General features: G+C 39.9%; 1 protein-coding gene across 1 annotated transcript in view; it reads right to left on the bottom strand.

Annotated features, from left to right (window-relative positions):
- The window catches only part of DCHS2 (dachsous cadherin-related 2), a 111,803-nt gene that overhangs the window by 52,270 nt on the left and 37,388 nt on the right, over positions 1–22,145 (bottom strand). The window contains 2 exon segments of the mRNA XM_030450316.1: positions 3,058–3,289; positions 13,328–13,519. Coding sequence (XP_030306176.1) covers positions 3,058–3,289; positions 13,328–13,519 — 424 coding nt within the window.

Genomic DNA, 22,145 nt, shown 5'->3' with positions numbered 1-22,145 from the left:
ATTCCCATTGAATTTAGCTATATATGACATCCACATGTCAGAGTGCTTGAAATAAAAGACGAAGCCCCTTCAAGGAGCCTGGATGTGTCCTGGCCTCAGAACATATATGCATCAAAAGCACAGATATGTTCTATACAGTTATTAGCTGGCCAGATGGCATGATATCCTGTGTTGTGAACACAGATTATAATTCAAAGCTAAAAGCTTTCTTGATACATCCATACAACTACCTGAACAAAGCAACAACCAGAAGAAAGCCATAGCAGTAAGAACTTGGGTTATTATTTTACCCATTTCCCTCTAAAAATGAAAAAGGAAGCTGGGGGGAAAAAAGAGTCTGTACTGAGTATTTTAACTGCAGCACTCCAAAAACACCACTGAAGAAATCTAGAGTGAGACAAATTTTCAAATCTACAACCTAAATGCCATAAAATAGAAATTACATATGCCATGGAGAACAGTGCCATCTTGCATACGAATTTATTATATTGTGGTGTAATGAGACAAACTGTTAGCTATTAATTAATTTAAATAACATAATACTGAAAATAACTCTGTCCACCTCTATTTAGAATGGTAAGGACTATAATGAACATGATATGAAAAAAAGACTAACATAGTTTTTCATTCCTCATTTCTAAATGTTCTATCAGTGACAAATAAATAATTTTTAAAAAAGAAAAACTTTTTAGAAAGGTGAATTCATGAAAGATAACAATACCATTGCTGTGCCTACTTTTAGGTCCTCTAACAGGGAAAAGAGCAGATAAAACAGAATGGGCCACACTGCAAACTGGAAAACCACAGAGTATGTCAGTAACAGACAGCACATTCGCAAGATCAGAATATCAAAGACCAACACTAATGTGACTTTGTTTGGCTTATGGATTTGGGGATTTATCTCCTGAAGAATTCCTTTCTCTTGTCATACTTATCTGTTCACTAAATGCCATCCACATAACTACATAAAGTCCTTCACACAACTGCCAGAGAAACACAGCTAAATTAGGCCATATATCAGAGCATGTCATACATCTCTATGACAAAAACTGGAAAACATCTCTGTCCTAACAAGAAGTAAGGAGGAAGAGCTCAAATTTCTGTGCCTTAAAAGTCAGCCACTTGTTTCGTCTCCCTCAGAATAATTATTCTTAGCTTTCACAGCTATTAATCTGCAAGGACTGCAGAACTTTGTGTGACATATTGGTACTTTTAATGCTTATTTTGTTTATAATGGTCTTCTTGGCTAGCTGGGCACACTGCTGGCTCATATCCAGCCAGGTGTTGACCAACACCCCCAGGTCCTTTTCTGTCAGGCAGATTTCCAGCCACTCTTCCTCAAGCCTGTAGCATTACTTGAGGTTGTTGTGAAATGCGGGACCTGGCTTTTGGCATAAGAAGTGTTACAGGGAGATGTGCAAGAATATAAAAGGAAAAAGTGCATTATTCAGAAAAAAAACACCATGCACCATTAATGTTAATAGCATAAAATTAGACACTACCTGACTTTGTGAATTACTCAGCAGATCTGATTATGTGCAATCAGATTCCAAGCAGTATAATGTTGGGAATACTGTCTCTGACCTAAATGCTCTTTTCATGATGAAATATCAGCAATAATGATCTCAAGAAACTTCACCCTGAATTTGGTCTGTCTTTGATAAAATATGATGACAGATCTGCAAGATAATAGTAACTTACAAACTTAAATGGTCTTCATGATTAAGCGTGACATTTTCCCTATACAAAGTGCCAAAACTGGAAAAAAAGGTCAAAAGGTCAGAATCTGAGGAAAAAGCCTTTCCAAAGAGAGGACTGATGCAAACCCAGTGCTGCTGGTATGAACCACAGGGGGTCTCTCTGACAAGCTTGCTGGGGCAGTTTTAAAATGACCAGTTGAATGCCTGTGGAGATCCAGCTCCCTAACTATGGGTTGACCTATATATTTTTGACATCTGTTATGCTCCAGAGAATCTGATTAGACAGGCAGTTAGAAGCCCACGGTTAAATAAAGTCTGAAATAGCCAAGACAAGCAGACTAACTTCCTAAGAAGATTAGTTTCTTCTGTTCATCAGAATATTTTGGAGATCGTGTAAGAAAGTGAAAATTCGGACCATTTTGAAAGCATAGAGCCTTTCAATGTTTTATATGCCAATATATGCATGTACAACAGCCCCCAATTTTTTTAAAACATATAAAATAATCCCCTGTGCCCTGGCCATCATGAAGCAAAACTGCTGATCATGATATATTTGTGGTCAGAGGACGGGTCTTCTGTAAAATGGTAGTTGCAACTTAGTTAAACCACTCTCTGAAAGACACCATGGACATTTGTAACTACACTGCTTGTGTTCCTTCCCACTGACACTGGTAACTATCCTAAAGTTAGAAAGCAGACTTCAGGGGCTGCTTTGTGGCCATGGGAAAAGTGATTCAATCAGTGAGAGTCAACCTGTCTTAAAAAAAAATTAATCCATATTTACTCCTGTCATTATTGTTTTCTTGCTTTTATCGTAACTCCCTCATTGAACATGACTCCAGAAACCAGAAGGATGCAGAGTCACATCAGGAAAGAAAAGGCAGAAAAAGACATTTACAAAGCTAATCACAGCTTTATGCTATAAGATTAAGCAGCAGAGAGACTTACCGTAGCACATGGGGAAAGAAGATTAGGACAGAAACAGTTATGAAATGAAAGGATAAGCATCTTGAAGGGTCTTTCTTTGTTCCTCATGGTTAAAAACTAAACATTTCAGGAGTTCAGATATTGTAAAAAACAAAGGTTTGATTATTTCTTACCATGATGGATAGACTTATGGCTGAAAATATTGGACAAGTGGCATATACCTTGTTCTGCATTGTACTGGCATTGTTTCCCCTTCTCCTGTCTGTTCCAGTGAATGCAAAGGCTTCCTGCTAAACCTGAGTCCTTCACCTCCCTCTAGATTTGTTTTTCCACAGAATCTGATTTTAAGCTGTATGACATGACTCCAAATAAAAAAAAAGCAACATCAAGAAAAAGGTATTTATATAATTACAGCCTTTCTGAATCATACCTGTAGAGGCATCCACTGTGAAAAAAGAAGAAAATTCTCCTGGGACCAGCTCATAAGTCACAATGCCATATATTCCTGAATCTCTGTCTGTTGCAACAACATTGATGATCTCTGCTCCTGGCTGTGTGTGACTGCTGATGCTTGTCACATAGGTGGCTTGTTCAAAAACAGGTTGATTATCATTTATATCTTCTATTTCGATGCGAACAAAAGCTTGGGCACTCAGCCCACCCTGTTGGATAAATCAGAAAGGGAAAAAGGAAAAAAAAAAAGTCAAACAAACCACAAAAAAAAACCAAGGTCAATTTTAAAAGTGTACACAATAGAATGATGTATATCTGGCTTCCTATTATTAGGAAACTCAACACGCACTACCAAGAAGTGAAAATACTTGTTAAAAACCACTTAGTGTATCTTTAATACCCCAAGACAGTGAATTTAGGTAAGCTACTGCTCAGAACACCTCGAGTGCACTAAATGACCAAGTACACAAAGAAATCCAACTTGTTAGAATGATGAAGCCAGAACACAAAGTTATTTTTGTTTAACTAATGAGTACTACACGTGTCAAATCCTTGCTAGTCTACATTCACTTGCATTTACTGTAATCCCCTAAACACTACTGCAGAGAAATCAGGGCTTTCTGTCCCAGAAACATATGTAGCTGTGGTTCTCCAGAAAAGCAGAAGTAACTTCTTTCTTATATGAGTCTTTCAAATTTAACAGTGAGACCACATACATTTATGTGTATATATATATAATTATGTGCATGCCAGTGTGTCTATGTATCCACACCTTCACTTCCTCTACACAGAGAGCAATCCCAAATTTGACTGAAGCACAAAGCTGAAATTATTTCTGTAAAATGTATAATTAATTATGTACAATTATTTGAAATGCATTTGTGATTTTGCAGGGAAGGATGTCTCACTGTGCCTTTTAGGGAGGCTGGTTCAGCTTCTCTGTTCTTGTTTCTTTTCCCTGTATAAAGAACTGGGAAAACAGGCAGGCCCTGCTCCCAGTTTCAGCATCATACCTCTCCACAACCTCTCCACTGCTCTCCCCATGGCTGAAGCTCCTGATACAGGTGCCCATCAAGAGTCTACTCTTGATAGCACTTGAAATAGCACTTGGGCAGCCACAGAACCATGTCTGGCCTTGCACTGCACTGAAACCTGAGAAGCAAGGAGTAACTGCAAGCTGGCTTATCAAAATCACAATGTGCCATTGCCAAGCACTGAATTTTGTGACAATCTGGAAAAAAAGACAGTTCTGTGAGCAATGAAATGTAGACCCCACAGCACCTGGAGTGAAACAAATGGCATTTTACTTCTCGGAGGCACTGCCTCACACCCCTTGTAGACCCCTCCATCACTTTGGAGGGATTCATATTTCCAAGGTTATTTTACAACCATAACAACTACTGACATTTTTAAGTGAAAGCAGTTCTACTTGTTGCACAGCTGATAGTGGATGCTGGGGCACTGAGGTGCACAACAAAGCCCCAGAGAAGCACACGTGTGCATGTCTTGCACATGCCAGGTGCAGTACATTACCATACAGCCTCAGGACTAATCCAGTGCTCCTAAAAGTCATGCTGAGTGCTGTGCTTGTCCCAATTTGTCACTTACTGAAACTGCTGGTACAGATCAGATGTTTTTGTGGACACGTGACAGGCTATGCTAAGCAAATCCAAAATTAATTTTGAGGTCAGAGTAGCTATAATATTAAAAAAAAAACTAGGTTGCATATTTCTGCAATGCAAATGTTCATGTCAGTTATTTTTAAGCATGACCTTTACAAAACTACCCAATGATTCAGACTGGATACTTCACCTTTAGACTTGCCTTACAACACAACAGTCTTCCTCAAGACAATTCTTGAAGGTTTGCTTATCATTTACACATCAGGACCTACTTTTGGACAGAAATACTACCTGCATTCCTCCCACCCCTCCCCCTATTTCCATAGGGATTTTTGCTTTGTTCTGGCTTGTTTCTTTTTTTCTTCCATGTAGTCATATTACATCTGCAGGGTGGCAGTGACAATGAAAGCTCAAGTATGTGGCAAATTAAGATGGTTTTGTGCATCATCCATCTATGTTTCACCAGTCTAGGAGATCTGGCCCACATCCTCTGGGTCAGCTTGGGCTTTCTTCCAAAGAAAAGGAGGCATGGCATGCTCACACTGCCATGGAGGCAGCCAGGACATGCACCTGAGGACCAGGACTGTGCAGGGTGCTGGGCTAGAACCAGCCTCAAACTACTGAGACAGCTCTCTGCTGATGTGGGGAAGTGAAGATGTGCAGATCTAGTGGGCCCACTGCCAACACCCCAACCCCACGTCAGGGTAAGTTCCTTCCCCAACACTTCGATTTCCACAGGAAGGAAATCTTAAAAGGGGAGCTGCCCTATTGTGCTCTGTTCAAACCCACTGTCAAAAGATGCTCTGTAGCTCCACAGCTTTCAGGTACTTTAGGACATAAGTCAGAAACAATATTTTTAAGGGAAGAGGGACAAGGAGGAAGTGAAGTCAAGAATAAAAAGCATCTGAACAAGGCAAAGTTTGGAACAGCGGGAAACCAAGCTGCAAAAACTCATCAGAACTTGTGTTAAATTGTTTCTTCCAAGTTTCATATTGTTCAACAGACAAACCCCCCCCTCATTCTCCAGCCAATTTGTTTTTATTCTATGGAGCTATGTAAAGACTGAGAACTCTTTGGAGACAGATAAATTCTAGGCTTATGAGAGAAACAAAGTAGAACTTCCTAATTTCTCATAAGACACACAATTTTATGATGGAGAAAGTTCCTTCTTTTACAGGAGAAACCATTTATTCCCTTACACAAGTTAAGTACAATATTAACTGATTATCGCCCAGTTCTTGTTCCAGCTATGAACATTTTTAAGTATCATCCCAACAGAGAAGAAATAAACTGTTTCTATTTCTAACCATATGAATATATTTTATCTACTCAGACGCGAGTACAACACAGTAAATCTTCCAAAATATGAAGGCTGATTTAAACAAGTCTGTTGCTGACAAAAAATTACGTTTGTCAAAACATGTTACAAGCAGCAGAAAGCCACAGCCGTCTGTTTTGAAATAACCTTTCCTCAAACATTCCAGTATTTTTAATTTCTGTTGGGCTGTTTGGTGTAACAAAAAGTCCCAATTATGAGTTATTTGTCAGAATCCTGAGAGTTATGTGTCCCATGAACCAAAAGTGGGACATAAGAAACTACCACCAAGTCAAAATACTGCAAGTAATATTTTTTTTTACTCTGGCAGGAGTAAATTTGTGAAAAAAATATATAACTATTAGTACACCTCTTTGTTATGACTCAAAATTTAATTTATACTGCCTTTGGCAGGAGAGACTTGCTAGCTTAGTAAGTAGAAATAGTGCTGCTTCAAATAGCTGCATTTCCTCACCTCAGTGCTGTAAAATGCTTATAAATCCATCAAGATTTCCTTGAGAACCCCAACGTTTTAGTCAGTGAATTTTGCTGTCAGATTTTTGTTCCAAACTAAGCTATGGTATAAAGGATCTCTAACATAAAGATGTAGATTCTTTTCTGTGTTTGTGTTAAACCTAAAAGATAAACTGCCTTCAAGTTGCAATGTTATCAAAATGAAGTGATACTGAGCACAGCCTTAGCTTCTTCAGAAGCTTTGCCTGTGAGTGTTGAGCTCTTATCTCTGCATTTCAATGGCTTCAGCATAAAGGACAAAGAAACTGAACAAGTAATGTGGTTTACCAAAAAGAGATGTTTACCAAGCAAGAGGTGAAGAACAAAGTATTCTTCTGTGCAGAAAGGCAGCAAGAGGCACAATGCTTCTGCACGATTAGAAGCCCTTGGGAGTCTATAATAAATACCAACTTATGTAACTGGCAGAGTTTGTACGTTTAATAAATTATTCTGGTACACATTTAAATATAAGCAGTAACATAAAAGCCACTGTACTATACTTTGACAGACAATTTCATGATCTGCTGTGAGTGATGCAAACTGAAGGAATGTAGAATACACTATAAATTACCCCAAAATGTATCATTACACTTCAGCCTTGGAGCCCTAGGCTGGGCTGTTCTTTCTGTGATAAAACTTCCACTTAAAATCTCATCACATCAAATTGGGATTTATGCCCATTTAGTTTTCTGTTTTTTTTTTTTTTTTTTTAAAGGAAACACAGCATCATGTGGCTACTCCTACTATTCCAATGAACTGCTTACTTACTTGTTCCTCAGTATGGTAAGTCTCCTGTTCTAAGCAAAAGACCTTGAATGTCTTTACATCCAATTACATACAAAACACATGTGTTTAAAGAAACCCAGGCATAGTACTGGAGTCAGTACTATGTGACAGCTTTAGCCAAGTGTCCTCTGACAGCAAGGTTGGTTTATGCACAATATGTGAAGTTAAAAGCTCGTGTGTCGAGTTTCCTCTCGTTTTTAAGCTTTTCACATTTTTGCACTTCAATTGCCCATATAAACATTCCCAAAGCATATAAGATGAATTTTGAAAGACTGATTCCTAACAAAAAGGGGTAACATATGGCCATCTGTGCAAGGAAGCACAGAATTCTGAGTGAACTACTAAGTGATCATCTTCAGCATACAGTACAGATGTGATCACAACTCAGTCAGTGAGTGCTTGCAGCCCAGAAAGCCACACTGGGTCCTGGGCTGCATCCGAAAGAAACTCAGACAGTTGGAGGCAGGAGGTCCCTCCTACTCTGCTCTTGTGAGACCCCACCTGTGGAGTACTGTGCCCAGTTCTGGAGTCCCCAACATGAGAAGGACATAGAGCTCCTTGACATGTCCAGAGGAGAACCACTAAAAACTGATCAGAGGGCTGGAGCACCTCCTCTGTGAAAGACAGGCCTATGCAAGTTGGGGTTGTTCAGCTGGAGAAGAGGAGGCTCTGAATTGACCTTACAAAGACTTCCCAATATCTGAAGGGGGCTACAAGGAAGCTGGGGTAGGGCTTTTTACACAGGTGTGTAGAGAGAGGACAAAGGACAATGGTTTCAAACTTGAAGAGGGGAGATTTAGGGCTGGACATTAGGGAAAAATTCTTTCCTGTGAAGGTGGTGAGACTGAAACAGGCTGCCCAAAGAATTCTGTTGAAGTTTGGAAGTGTTCAAGGCTATGTCTGGATGGGTGCTTTGAGCAATCTGGTCTAGTGGAAAGGTGTCTCTGCCCATGTAGGAGTAGTAAACCCCCTGCATGTGCTCTACAGTTTTTGGAACTTCTTGCTGCACTTACAAAGAGATATGTTTATTCTGGTCCATGCATTGTGTTACCTACAGAGATGCCTGTTGCTGGAAGGCTCTGCAGAGGGATCTGGACAGCCTGGAGAGTTGAGCTGATTCCAATGGGATTGAGGTTCAACATGGTCAAGTGCCGGGTCCTGCACTTTGGCCACAACAACCCCATGGGGAGCTCCAGGCTGGGCACAGAGTGGCAGAAAGGGACCTGGGAGTCTGGATTGACAGGAAGCTGAACATGAGCCAGCAAGTGTGCCCAGGTAGCCAAGAAGGCCAATGGCATCCTGGCCTGTATCAGGAACAGCGTCGCCAGCAGGTCCAGGGAAGGGATTCTGCCCCTGTACTCAGTGCTGGTGAGGCCACACCTTGAGTTCTGTGTCCAGTTCTGGGCCCCTCAGTTCAGGAAGGAGATTGAGGTCCTGGAGCGGGTCCAAAAGAGGGCAACCAGGCTGGTGAAGGGCCTTGAGCACAGATCCTATGAGGAGAGACTGAGGGAGCTGGGGGTGTCAGTCTGGAGAAGAGGAGGCTCAGGGGAGACCTCATCACTCTCTACAACTCCCTGAAAGGAGGAGCCGGGGAGGTCAGGCTCTTCTCCCAGGCAACTCTCAGTAAGACAAGAGGTTTAGGTTGATATTAGGAAGAAATTCTTTACAGAGGGGGTGATCAGACATTGGAATGGGCTGCCCAGGGAGTGGGTGGATTCTCCATTCCTGGAGGTTTTTAAGAAGAGACTGATGTGGCACTCAGTGCCATGGTCTGGGAACCACAGTGGTAGTGGACTGAGGGTTGGACTTGATGATCTCAGAGGTCCTTTCCAGCCTGATTATTCTGTGATTCTGTGAACTCAGACTTTGGCTTTGAAGACCAGACAACCACTGACTGTATGCTGATAGTACAGATGCCACCATCCAGAATTTTAATGAGTATTATTCCCACTAAAGTTCTCTGGATTGTCACTGGTTTGTCTGCAGGCATTACTGGGGTTTTTTGATTGCAAGAAAGGTGCATAAAAAGGCAAATGAATGAACAAAAAGATTGAATTATGCATGCTGCATAGCAATAAAATTTGCCATTGTACATCAGCAAAATTCTAGTGCTATTAAAAAAAAAAAAAAAACATTTAAAAAAAAGGTTTCCCCCATGAAAATGAATTCACATTAAAACTCTTTAAGGCAGAAGTGCACAAAACAAGTGTAAAGGAAGATTATGTAAGATTAAGAAACTCCCAAGTGAACAGGAAAAAATACACAATGGATTGTCCTTCTGTGACATTGTGAAAGCAAATACAAAGAAGCAAAACAAAGGAATTCAAACGTACCAGACTCAAGTCACACATATTCAAAACCAAAAGTTTCTACTTTTCTGCATTTTCTTCCTTGAAAGACTTGAATTTTATAGTATGCTTCACCTAAAACTCTCAAGTGTTGGTAGAGGTTCCTCAAGCCAACATACCTTCATCTGATTTCCTTTTTCTTTTCCAGAGAGAAAAAAAATCCTATTTTAACAACACTGGAAGACATTTTCAGCTGACTTTCATTCAAAGACCCCAAAATGCCTACTGAAACCTGCCTCTGATCTGTCACAAGTGAAGAAATAAGCTGTTGTGACTGAGGGTGCAGTATGAATGAAGGGTGTCAACAGGCACAGCTGGCATGTGAATCAGGAGGGTCACCTCACTGCTGGAGCAGCTCTCAATCTGCCCAACAGTTCAGAAGGCAAAATACTGTGAGATTCAGTTGCAAACACCTTTCTAGAAAACCTGGTGAAATGATTTGTTTCACATAAAAGCTTTTAAGGAGTACCACCAATATATGTATGAGAAGTAAGTGATGTCAGGACCAAAATCAGCATTGCCAGCTGTTCCATCAGCCTTGCCCACACTTATCACCACGATCTCCTCCCACAAGGTCTCACAGGATGTTTATTTGACATCAGTTTAACAGAATCTGCTTTCAACTTGGCCTCTCTGTGAGCTCTTAAATTCATCTGCAGTTCTCTTCATTACTCTTTCTACATAGTTCATAAAAGACACAACCAAACAAGCTTCCAAAAGCCATGTAATGGAGAAGGCCACGAACAGGTGGGGAACCTGATCCTTTTTGCTGTAAGATAAACAGCACCACCTGGAAACACCTTCTTTTAACTCCTCATTTTCTAATTTAACTTTACTATTTTCTTTCCTTTCCCCTGTCTCTCCTCCTCTTTGTCAACAGTGACCCTTCAGTCTCTTCTGTACACATTTCTCCCCTGATCACAGCCTCTACTTTGAAACTCACACTAACATCTTGAATCCATCAAAATCAGCAGCAGAATGCAGAGAGATTAAAATAACCTACTACAATTTCACTGCAAAAGTGGGAAAGTGGCTCAGAATAACTTCATTATATACTAAAATTTGTAATAAATATTCAATTTAGGTGCCAGATAAGCTAATTTTAGAAGAGAAATCAATGAGGTCAACAAAGTGCTGAGTTGCAGTAAAAAGATCAAGTCCTGCCTGTCACAGAAAACACAATCAAAAACTGATCTCCCCATTACTGGATCTCTGAAAACAGAAGACAAAGCACAGATAAATTTTTAAATTAAATACTTTACAGTTTCAATGCATTGGCTTTTTCCTTTACCTCTTTATGTAAGATTTATCACTAGAGCAATAATTTAACCAAATAAATACACCAAGCTTATTTCATATAAACCCATTTTCTTTCACATTTTCACAATCATTTTCTGGACCTGACAGGACACCTAAGGAATTAGTCAGAATTCCACTGCTATTGTCCAGATTTCACTTACCCTTTACTAATAAGAGTAACCTTCATATTTTAGATATATCCATGTGCCCTTTACATTTATACATCTTCAAATCATGTATAGCAGAGAAAAAATGAAGTGATAAACTACAGCAGAATACCTCATTTTCTGCTATACACTGTAATATTGGCTGTTTTATTCTTTAGACTTGGAACTCTAAACTCAGGCTTATTCTATAAAATTGTGCCTAGAAAGGAATTTTGAAGACAGCAATCATAAATCAGAGAATATCTAAAAGGGGCACACAGACTTATTTCTGCTGGAAAGATTACAGACACTATCTTAACAAAAAGATCTACATTTGTAAATTCTTAGATGTTCAAATAAGATACTGCCATGAAACAAAAGCACAATCAAAACTATATCCTTGTATAACTATTTCTCCTCAAAAGAAATCTATGAGGAAAACCAGGCACACTGCTAAAAGCACTGTTCATATATGCACATATATACAAATTCAACATTTGCATACAAATATACCCCCAGCCACAGCATTCTCAAAATGCAACAATTATCACCAGACACCAACTGCAGCTATGTAAGTTACCTGTTTATTAATATGGAAGTTATAGTTCACCAATATTTTCAGTGTACTGTAACAAAAAGCAGAAACCTTTATGAAAAATATTGCCTTTCTAGCACAACTGCATTAAAAAAAATGTATTAGACATGCTTAGGACAAGATATTAAATTCAAGATTAATGTCCATAGCATGAAATGAAGAGTGTGTAAGCTGATATCATTTAATGTGCAAAATGTGACCTGAATTACATGAATCAGTAATTTTTAGATTCCTTATCTTAATTTTAACATTTGCAACCAACCAGTAGCCCTTTCCTTCACAGTTCACTAGGAAGCTAAATAAGTGAATTTATGAATAAATAATAAAATATTAATTTATTAATAATATGAACAATAATAATAATTAATAAAGGTACCTGCTGGTCTCCTTCTGGTCCTGTCAAAATACCCTTTGGATACTTTCATAACAAAATGAACCCAGAAATTATTTTCTTCCATTCCTTTTCAGAAGTCAGGTTACCAAAATTTTATATTGCAGGGTGCCCAGGAGACCACCCAGGCATCTCCACATGTTCCCACCAATACAAATGTCTCCTCACTCTCTTTGCCAAACAGAGATCCGAAATGGGCTAATTTTAGGCACATACAGCTACCCTGCCCTCACTGCACCATGAACACCCAATTCCAAGTATCAGCTCCTCCTCTAAAGCATGCAAACTTTCAGACATTGTGCTTCAAGTAGGCTACACCCAGGCACAGCAGCAGCAGCAATGGCACCAGCTGGCTAGAAAGGATGAGATTGTAGTGTAACAAGGCAACCAGGTGCCCCTAATTGCCAGGGAGTGGGCATGAGCTTGTGTCAAGCCCACCTGTGCCTAATTTGGGCAGGCCCCCACTGCGCATGAGCAGGACCAGGGTGCAATAAAAGGCCAGATGTAGCAAGATGAACCTCTCTTAAGGAACAGCACTTCAAGGTCCAACCAGGTGTTCCAGCAGAGACTCCATGAGCAATGCTCTAAGCCTATGGCTCTCAGAGCTGACTAGCCTGGATCGGTGCTGTTGCTCCAAGAGCAACTAGCCTCTCTGGTGGCTAGCTGGGGACTGAGCTGAGCCTGTGCTTCAGGACTCACCTTTTATTGGCCCCCTGGTCCTGCTCATGCGCAGTGGGGGCCTGCCCTAATTAGGTACAGGTGGGCTTAACACAAGCTCATGTCCACTCCCTGGCAATTAGGGGCACCTGGTTGGCCTTGTTACACTACATGAGATAAGTTATCAAGGAAAACCACTAGCACCCCTAGTAGGCACACAGTTCTAGCCCAAGGTTAGTGGTTTATTACTGCTGTAGCCATCTAGAAAGTAGGGAGCAGAGGTTACTTGGAGTCCAGTGGTTCCAAGAGGGGAACAAAAGCAAGCAGACATTAAACACATCCTAAAAATGTTTTTCAAGAACTTGTTTGGAAGTGATTTTTTATTTCACAGACAATTTTAATAATTTTGGTCCAAATTTTAAGCTTTGTGACGTATCGCATTCTGCCCTCTCTAGGAGTAAGAAATATTCAAAATTCATGTCATTTGCACATACCCTGTTCTCCTTTCAAATACATAGCACATTCAAATTTGCAAATGCAACCACAAATCTGGCAGTATGGAAGGCAAAACTTACCCCATCCGTAGCTTTTACTAAAGATCATAAGTGGTTGGATCTCCTTCCTCTGTCAATGTCTTGACACACACAGATCTGACCAGTACGTGGGTCTATCTGGAATGCTTTGGATTTTTCATAATAATGGAACCCATCATAAAGAAAATACTCAATTTCACCAAACTGGTCGGCATCTGCATCTGTTGCCTTCACCTGCAGCGAAACAACAACAGAGATAAAAATGAAACCAGCAAAACCATTACTTGTTCATTAAAAACCCCACAGACACATTGTTCTAAAGATACCTCTTTGTGTTTTAAAAGCAATGTGCATAGAAACAATAAGCACAACCATGCTCTGCTACCTAAGCTGTCTGTTAGCAGTGGGTAAAATAATGACTCAGCTACTGAAGTGCAATGATCTCCACAAGTGAGACTGATCAGACCTCCTCTGTAACATTACTTGTTTATCTGTCAATAACTAAAGCAATCAAGTGGATTTCCTGTGACTGGAGAAGCTGGAGGCATTAAGGCATGGTAGTGGGGCCACGCTTTAAGCTACTTTCCCTTTGTGCTATTTTTCCCACCAGTGGACGTAGCTCTTAAAAAAATCACATTACGTGTAGATCAGAAAAGTGCTGCAGGCTGTTCTTACCACATGTATTTTCTAAAAGAGCTCCCAGAGCCAAATTTTGTACCTCATTTGAAAGAAGGCTCAGCGCCCTGGTGATAAGTTAAGGACAGGTTTTATTCTAGTTATCTCTACAAGGAGCCAGAGCTCTACCAACACAAACAGGACCTTTACATGCATGCTTAGCACAAGCAAGAGATGCAAAGACTGCAGAGAGTCCCTGTGAGAGATTTAAATTACCTTGTTGGTATAGTCTTGTATGTAGCTATAACTGAATGTCAAACACCTCCTCAATTATATTAAGTATATTTAAAAGTTGGATTAATTCTGCCATAAATGCCAAATAAATGCTGTAAGTACTTTTAAAAAATACTTCCTTCAGATGGAGATTCCTCTGATGCCAACGGCATCAACTTGGGAAATTATAAATTGTTATCCATAACACACAGAACTGAGTACTCCTGACAAGGAAAGCAGGTGGCAGGAGAAGACCACTGTAAGGTGACAGTTAGAGGCTGGAGAGGGCCATGGTAGCTATAAGGTAGCGGGGGGAGCCTGATCAGGACCAAAAAATGGCTTTTTCAAAACAGAAACACGATGCTCTTCTCCCTTTCTTTCCAGCTATGCTTAGTCTTCTGTGGTTATCAATCAATCAAGTCAATCAATCAGACTTGACCAATATGCTAGATAAGTAGAAGATGTTTTCCAGAAGCCCTGTGAAAACCTGGGGTGACATTCCACCTGCTACATCACTCACAAGACATCTCACAAAGAGTAGGAGGTCAGTGTTCTTAAGCTGAATCTGTGATGAAGACAGCAACTACACGCAGAAAGCATTAAAACCCCCTACTATTAAAAAACTATCAGGTGATTTTAAATTTTTAACACAGAAACACCCTGAAAGTTTTTTCCATCAACACTAAAAACCTTTATTTTGAGTCTCGTGTGAGTGAGAGAAATCAACCATAACATTTAAATATTTCAGTAAAGTGTTTCCATAGCAACAAGGCTTTGCCATTACCATATATAAGTGCCTTTGAGAGAGGCTAAGAGAACAGGGCTTGATTAGCCAGGAGGAGAGAAGGCTTTGGGACAGAGGGTTAAAAGCCAGCCCCTGGTTCCAAAGGGGCAGGCAGCACCCAGGCTCTCTCCTCAGGTGCAGTGCAGGAGATGGGGAAAACACTGGTCCCCAGGGCTGAAGAGTGAGAGGTATGGCTGGACCTAAGGCACTATTTCTGCTTGGCAAGAGATGATTCAGCATTAGAAGACCTGCCTGCCCACTGGGTGGTGTCTTCATCCTCAGAGTTTTGTGACCCAACTGGAGACATCCCTTAAACAGCCAGGGCTGTGCGAGAGACCTCCCCAGGCCTCTCCATCCCCTCTGGGGCTGCAGGGAATGAGCTGCTAACCATGCCAGCACTGTGATCCAACTGTGCTGCTTCACCTCCACCAAAAATAAAGTCAAAAGGATACATGAGTGGGTAACATTCGCTTGCTGAACAGGTTAAATAAGTATCTGATAAACAGAATTAGTTTTCTGCATTGTGTCTTTAAATTTTATTGCGCTAAGATCTCTGACAACAAAATGTTTGTGCTGGGTTTTGCTCTTCTCTCTGCATGTTTCCATGTTGCAAGTTTTCACCTAAATTTACAAACATCTCAAAAGAAAATAATTTCTAAAAATATGTATGTATTGAGCAAGCCAGTATTTTTAGCTCTCTATTTTGTCATTATTTGAGTACTGAAAGATTTCTCCTCCTCATTTGGGATTAATTTTCTACGTATTCTTTTGAAGAGATAAATCCTGTATTTTCCATCAGCTAACCTGTGCAAGTACAGTCCCTGGAGACCTTAACAAAGCTTTGGAAGTCTTATGTAAAGGCTGAAAAGTGAAAACTGTTGGGAGTTCACAGGAAAGACCAGTGCCAGCCATCAACTGCACCTGGCCCAGTTTTGGAAAGCTGAAACCCACAGCCATTAAGCACCCACAAGGCAGAGGCAGAGTTGTGCACACATCACCCCATAGTAAAAAAACAGCTGGCATGGCTTTAGATTCTTTAGTTTCAAGAAAGACCAAGCAAGACGGGCCAGGGATTATTCCTAGCAATAAGTTTGGATGAGGTCATTCTGTTTTGGAGATGTACATTCGTTTAGCTGCCATGGGACACAAGCTGTGCCAGGTCATTTGGCCTTAGGGTCCCAGAAAAGCCCTTGGCTGCTTTTTTTGCTGGTACAAACAGGGCCTTAAGAACCACTCAGTGCCTTCATTACACACTCACTTCTTTGTCCACAGAGGAATTGCTTTGGCATTAAGATGAATTGGGACTGAATTAAAACTAAATGAACAAAAAGATGGCTTGGAAAAGTAGAAAAAGTATAGACGTGGGGAAGGGAAAAACATGTAAAAATTGCCAAAGGCAAGTTATAAAAACTAAGAGTTCTTCTAGACCAGTTACTTCCATCAGAAATTTTAAGATGACAGATAGTCTCAAAGATCCATGCATTATTTCAATTTTTTTTTTCTGCTTGTGTTTTTGATTGTTTGTTTTTAAGCACCACATGGAGTTCTCCACTTCTCTATCAGGTGCTCAAGTTTTGCTGTGTTTCAGAAGAGGTATCACTGTCATTGTAATTGTACCAATGCATTCATACATTATCCCTCCACCCTAAAATGTTTTCTGAACACCATTATACCAGAGTCTGGTCCTGCAAACAAGCCATGGAGACCTGTGCTCACAAAGACCTCCAAGCTCCTCTCATCCCTTACAGTCTGCATCCACAGCTGCAGCACAGGGTGCAAATGGGCAGCCCCTCCTGACCCCAGCCCAACCACTCATACCCAACCACTGGGTAAGTTCAACACAGAACTCACACCCAGCTTCAGCAGAACAAAGAACCAGCGCTAACAATGCTTCACAGCTGTATATAAATCAAGTCTATAAACACATGTATTTCACCAGCCTTGTACTTTTTTATTTCTATCATAAAAAAATACCAAAAATAAGCCTAGTGTGCTCTCATTACTCGCCACCCTGATGCTAATGGAATAGTAACTCATTTGGCCCTTTTAAGAAAAATTATTTCGATTTATTTCTTGTGTCTGAAATCTAATGCAGGTGATAAATACTGATAGGTTCTGTCTCCCAGTGCCACCATGGAGTTACACATGTAAATTCTAACATTTATGTCTGCAGCTGAGTGTGGGGGATAATTATGGTTGTGAAATTTAAGGGTATTGTTTAGAAGTTCAGTCTATTAAAGTCCAGTAACTTTTTTTTTCTTGCTCATAAATTATGCAGTCCATGCAGTACATGCAAAGGAATAATGAATGATCATAGAATCATAGAATTGGCTGGGTTGGAAGGGACCTCGAGATTCAATTAAAAAATGCTTCCATTCAAAGCTATACAAATTGAAGAGTCTTGTGATCACTCAATTACTTTAATTAATCTATCAGGCAGCAGAAATAGGTGATAACAATTTCTGCATTAATGAAATATTCTCTTTCTCCCACACTGCAGTCTTTTGCATGCATTCCATTTCTATCCATTTAATAGTCTTTTTTTTTTTTTTTTTTTTTTTTTTTTTTATCACTCAGCCAATTTGCCCACGGACTCTTTGATCAGGAATTAAAAGCAAATGAAAATTGTAGCAGACAAACTGAGGTTGAATGGCACAGTACTCGAGGTCAGGGGAACAATCAGCTACTGTCAATGCAAACTGATTCAGGAGGATGAACCCAGTGAAACATGCTAATAAACTTACATTCTCAGATATAGAGGGAAGGGAAAAAGTTACCACAGATTATAGAAATTAAAGCACTGCAGTAGTCACTGTCCAAAACATGTCAGGTTATGGTTAGCTTACTGTGGCTAGTACCAGTCCTGCAGAGTATTACAGCAGTTAAGTGCTGAGAGCTGTGAATTACAGCAGGTCCAAACAGGAGGAAATGAAGGCCAGCAGCGAGGAATTTCACAGTGGATTGATCAAGAGTGTTCTATGTCAGCAATGCCACAGAGGTGATAGAGCTGAAAGAATTTATATGCACTAGAGATGCAGGAGGCAAGAACTATGACACATCTGCTTCTGAAAGTTAGGCTGGATATGGGTTTGGGATCTAGAAGAAAAGAGGGAAATAAAAAAGGGTTCGTTCACAGGGCCTTTCTAATTCTTTTACCAAATATGTTTTTAATACACTAAGTTGAAGACTCACGTTATTAAGGAGTGTAAACCTGGGAAATACAGAAAAACAGGATGAAGTATTTCCCCAAGGAAGATTTCTTGAAAGACAAAAAAAGTAATGGCTACACTTCTTTCTGTCAGTCATGCTTTTCTGTAGCCCCATCCATTCATGTTTTTATGCTGTCTGGACATCAAATCCATCAGAGAAAAGTTTTTTCTGTTCTGTTGACACAACTAATAAACTAAAAAATGATGAATGCAGAATGCAGTCCTCTTCTCGGAAGAGACAAAAAGGTGACCTAGAGAAATGTTATGGTCAACAATTAAAAAATTATATGATTTTAGATTATTATAAGGAAAAATCTATTTACTGAAAGAGTGGTCAAGCATTGGAACAGGCTGACCAGGGAAGTAATTGGAGCCACCATCGCTGGAAGTGTTCAAAAACATGTAGATGTGGCATTTTGGGTCCCGGTTTAGAGGGCATGTTTGTGGTGGGTTGACTGTTGGACTTGATCATCTTAGAGGCCTTTTCCAACCTTACTGTTTCTATGATTCTATTCCATGATGTTGATCCATCAATGTGATGGTTAGGCCAGGAGGGGGGAAAATGGTGGAAAATGGTGAATGTCAGAAGATGAAGAACAGTGTTGGAAGTTACATAAGTCACCTTTTCTTTTGCAGATGGAAAGAGCGGATTTTCTCACAGAAAATAAGTTAAAAGGAACACTATAATTAAGTACCATTAACCTCACATAGAAATATGCTTTAATCCTACAACACAACGTGCAGATTTGAAATGAATTAAAATAATGCTGGCAATACACTTAAATAGGAGGGAACACAAAATATTTTGTTCAGTATTATGCTGAAAGTATGGAGAGACTTTACAGCTAATAGAAAACAAACACTTGGCAAATCCTAAAATGGGTCCATTCACTTTGTGGAATTATAACAACTTGCAGCAATGGGCAATCTGCTCACGGTATTTCGCAGGCATGAAACAGTATTGTTAATAAAATAACAAAAAAACCCTATCGGGAATTATACCAGTTCCTAAAGCCCAGGCTATCTTAAACACTGATTCATTTTAAAAGTCCCCATTTTGATTTTTTTTGTTTCCAGTGCTTCAATATCCACAAGCATATACTTAACTGCGTCAGCCTACCATTTCAGCAGATTAAAACAAAGTTCTTGTCTGTTGATTTAGGTTTCTTTACTTTCTTCCCTGGTTTCTAAAACAGAATATATTTTGAAAACACAGAGCATATATTTTAACTACATACAAAATGGGAGAGATGACCTGTGCACACAAAGCCCCATCAGAAAATGCAATCTTACTAACTGTGCAAATCAAGAATTCAGGGCTATGCACTATGTAAAGCCCATTTCTAGATTTAGATTGTGCAGCCTTAAAGCTGACTGCTTCCAGAATGACTTTTATGACTTTCAGATTGACAGAATAAAAGTGGGGCTACAACAGGAAAGAGCAGGGAGTTTGGCCAAAATAACTCATGACAGTGGTCACCTCTGATAGCAATTAAATGAGGCTAAAAAATATTAAATCAATTTTTCATGCTTAAGAATTACTCCCATACAACATACCTTTGTCATGTTTACTCCCTTTGATTTCAGGCTAACCAAAATACATATTTCATAGCTTATAAAAATCTGTGCTTAATTCTTTCAGTTTTACTGATCCCATGAAAAACGAGTTAATTGCCAGCAGTCAGTTTTAAAGAAAATTTAAATGTAGGGTAACAGACTTCACTACTTTAAAATACTCATAATCGAAACGTAAGACAGGACACAGCAGAGTGATACAGACATAGGGAAACTATCAGGAAACTGAAAGGAAACAATTCAGTGATAGAGTTATGCTGCTACTGAATGGTATAAGCATTAGGCCTGTCCTGCAGACATCACCAACCAAATTCAGCACCCTATCCAATTAAAGGACTTAAGGACCCCAGGTCTGTTCATAGCTGTATGGCAATGCCTGACAGCAGATCCCTATCAGATGACTGCAGCAATTCCACATGGGCAATCCCACAGATGTCACCAAAATGGCTGACCTCCAGGATTTGGAACCATACACTATGCCAGACCTTTGTACAGGTCTCTGGCCACAGGGGAGTGGAGGCTCCTGTGCTGGCAGTAAAATAAGGTTGTAGGAATAGTGGCACTGGAATTACTGGTAGTTGATGTTCTCAAGAGAGAGTCTGTGTGTAAACTGTGCCCATGAGATTAGCTCTTGAGCTGCCAGGAACACATATCAAAAGATTGTCTTTAATTCAATGCTCTCACTTGTAACGCTATTTGGCAATGAAATACTATATAAATATAAACCATCTGTCTCCACATCACTGCCCCATCTCCCTGTACCAACTGGTTTCATGCACAGAATGGAATGGACCTTCTGGTTACTTGCTTAAGTTACAAAGCATGAGCCTTGACTTCAAGAAGAGGATCTTATTTGCTTGAGGACTTAACAGCTTCCCTTGAACAAAAACTTGAAGGTGAACACAGAGGAAGCCCTTGCCTCCTCACCTGCAAATGGGGCTGTCTCTGTAAGCTGCAAACCAAAATGACATCTGGCTTGGGACACTTCACCCTGCCAACCACCACAAGTACCATACACTCCAAAAAACAAATAGCAAAACTCTCAATCCTTGTCCTTGCTCTGATGCAAAATTTCTCACTGTGCCAGTCATGTCCGGGGGTCTTGACCAACGTCAGTCTTTCTGAATTCTTTCCAAAAGAAAGAAAAAGAAAGCACCAAAGACCACCACAGCTGAACAACTGACAGCAGCACTACACAAACATAGAAAAATGCTACAGACACAAACCATGCTAACCTCTTTCCACACTTCTAACCTTCCCCACATCACTTCAGAGAACTTGTCAGTTTTCCAAGGTGCTCAAACTGCTTAGTTCAAGCCCCATTGGGAAATGTTCAGAAATTAAATTTTAACAACCTTTGAAGTACAGAAACCTAAACACAAGCAGAGAGGGCTGGACACATACATGGTTGTCAAGAGACTCCTGGCAATTCCTACACTTGAGATGTCAGCCATGTAATCAGAGAAACATTTCAGGCTCCCTAGAACTTACATGAGTAGGCAAGTCCTAGAAAAACAACACTTAAAAAAAAGAAGAGCCTTGTAGTCATGCCACTGGAATTTGGAGAGGAAGAGCTGCTCATCCCTGCACCACCCTGCTTGTTCCTTCTGCACTCACCACCTTCAGTGTTGATGAAAAAACAAACAACAAACTCACCCCTCCCCAACATAAAGGCCAGGAAAACAACTTGATTTTTCTTCCAAGTTCCCTACAACCCAGAAGATCAAGAATTGAACAAGTGACAATTCAACTCCTCTTCCTTAGAGAGGAGGTGCAAAGTAGCATGCAATGAGCTCAAAAGATGTGCTCAGTTATCATGCATGTGGGTCAGTGCCAGCATGTAGAATGAGCATGTTCACTGTAACCTCAAGTATGGATTACATTTCTAAATATAACAAAGCTTTTTGGGTTTGGCATTTCAAACGGTTATGAAATGGTTCAGCAAACACATTTTGTAATTGTGAGTGCCCTAATAAACCACAAGGTCTTAAAATCAGATAAGAATAACCTCATTTCAATATGAATCTCTCATGAAAGATCACACTTTTATCTTTTTAATAATACGTTGATTGTTTTGTACATACATTCTGTTTGTCCTGAGAAAGTATATGAAAGGAAACATTATTTTCCTTGCGGAATGATTGAGATTTTAGCTTTTTGCTTGCTCTGCTTTTCTATGTATATAACTGATTACAATGAATAAATCTGCCAGTAAAAATATTGACATACTTTAGATTTAGTGTTTTCAGTCTATAGAGAGCAAGAAAGATGAAAATCACTGGAGGAGAAACAGCAGGAGTACATTATGGCACCATGCTTTCATTCTGAAAGCAGACATCATCCAGCAAGCCAAGACCAGATCTAGGAAGAACAGGGCACTTCAGTCTGTATAGTAATCTACAGC

This window comes from Calypte anna, chromosome 4A, assembly GCF_003957555.1.
Source record: "Calypte anna isolate BGI_N300 chromosome 4A, bCalAnn1_v1.p, whole genome shotgun sequence".
Lineage (NCBI taxonomy): Eukaryota > Metazoa > Chordata > Aves > Apodiformes > Trochilidae > Calypte > Calypte anna.
This window is presented reverse-complemented; position numbering and strand designations above follow the sequence as displayed.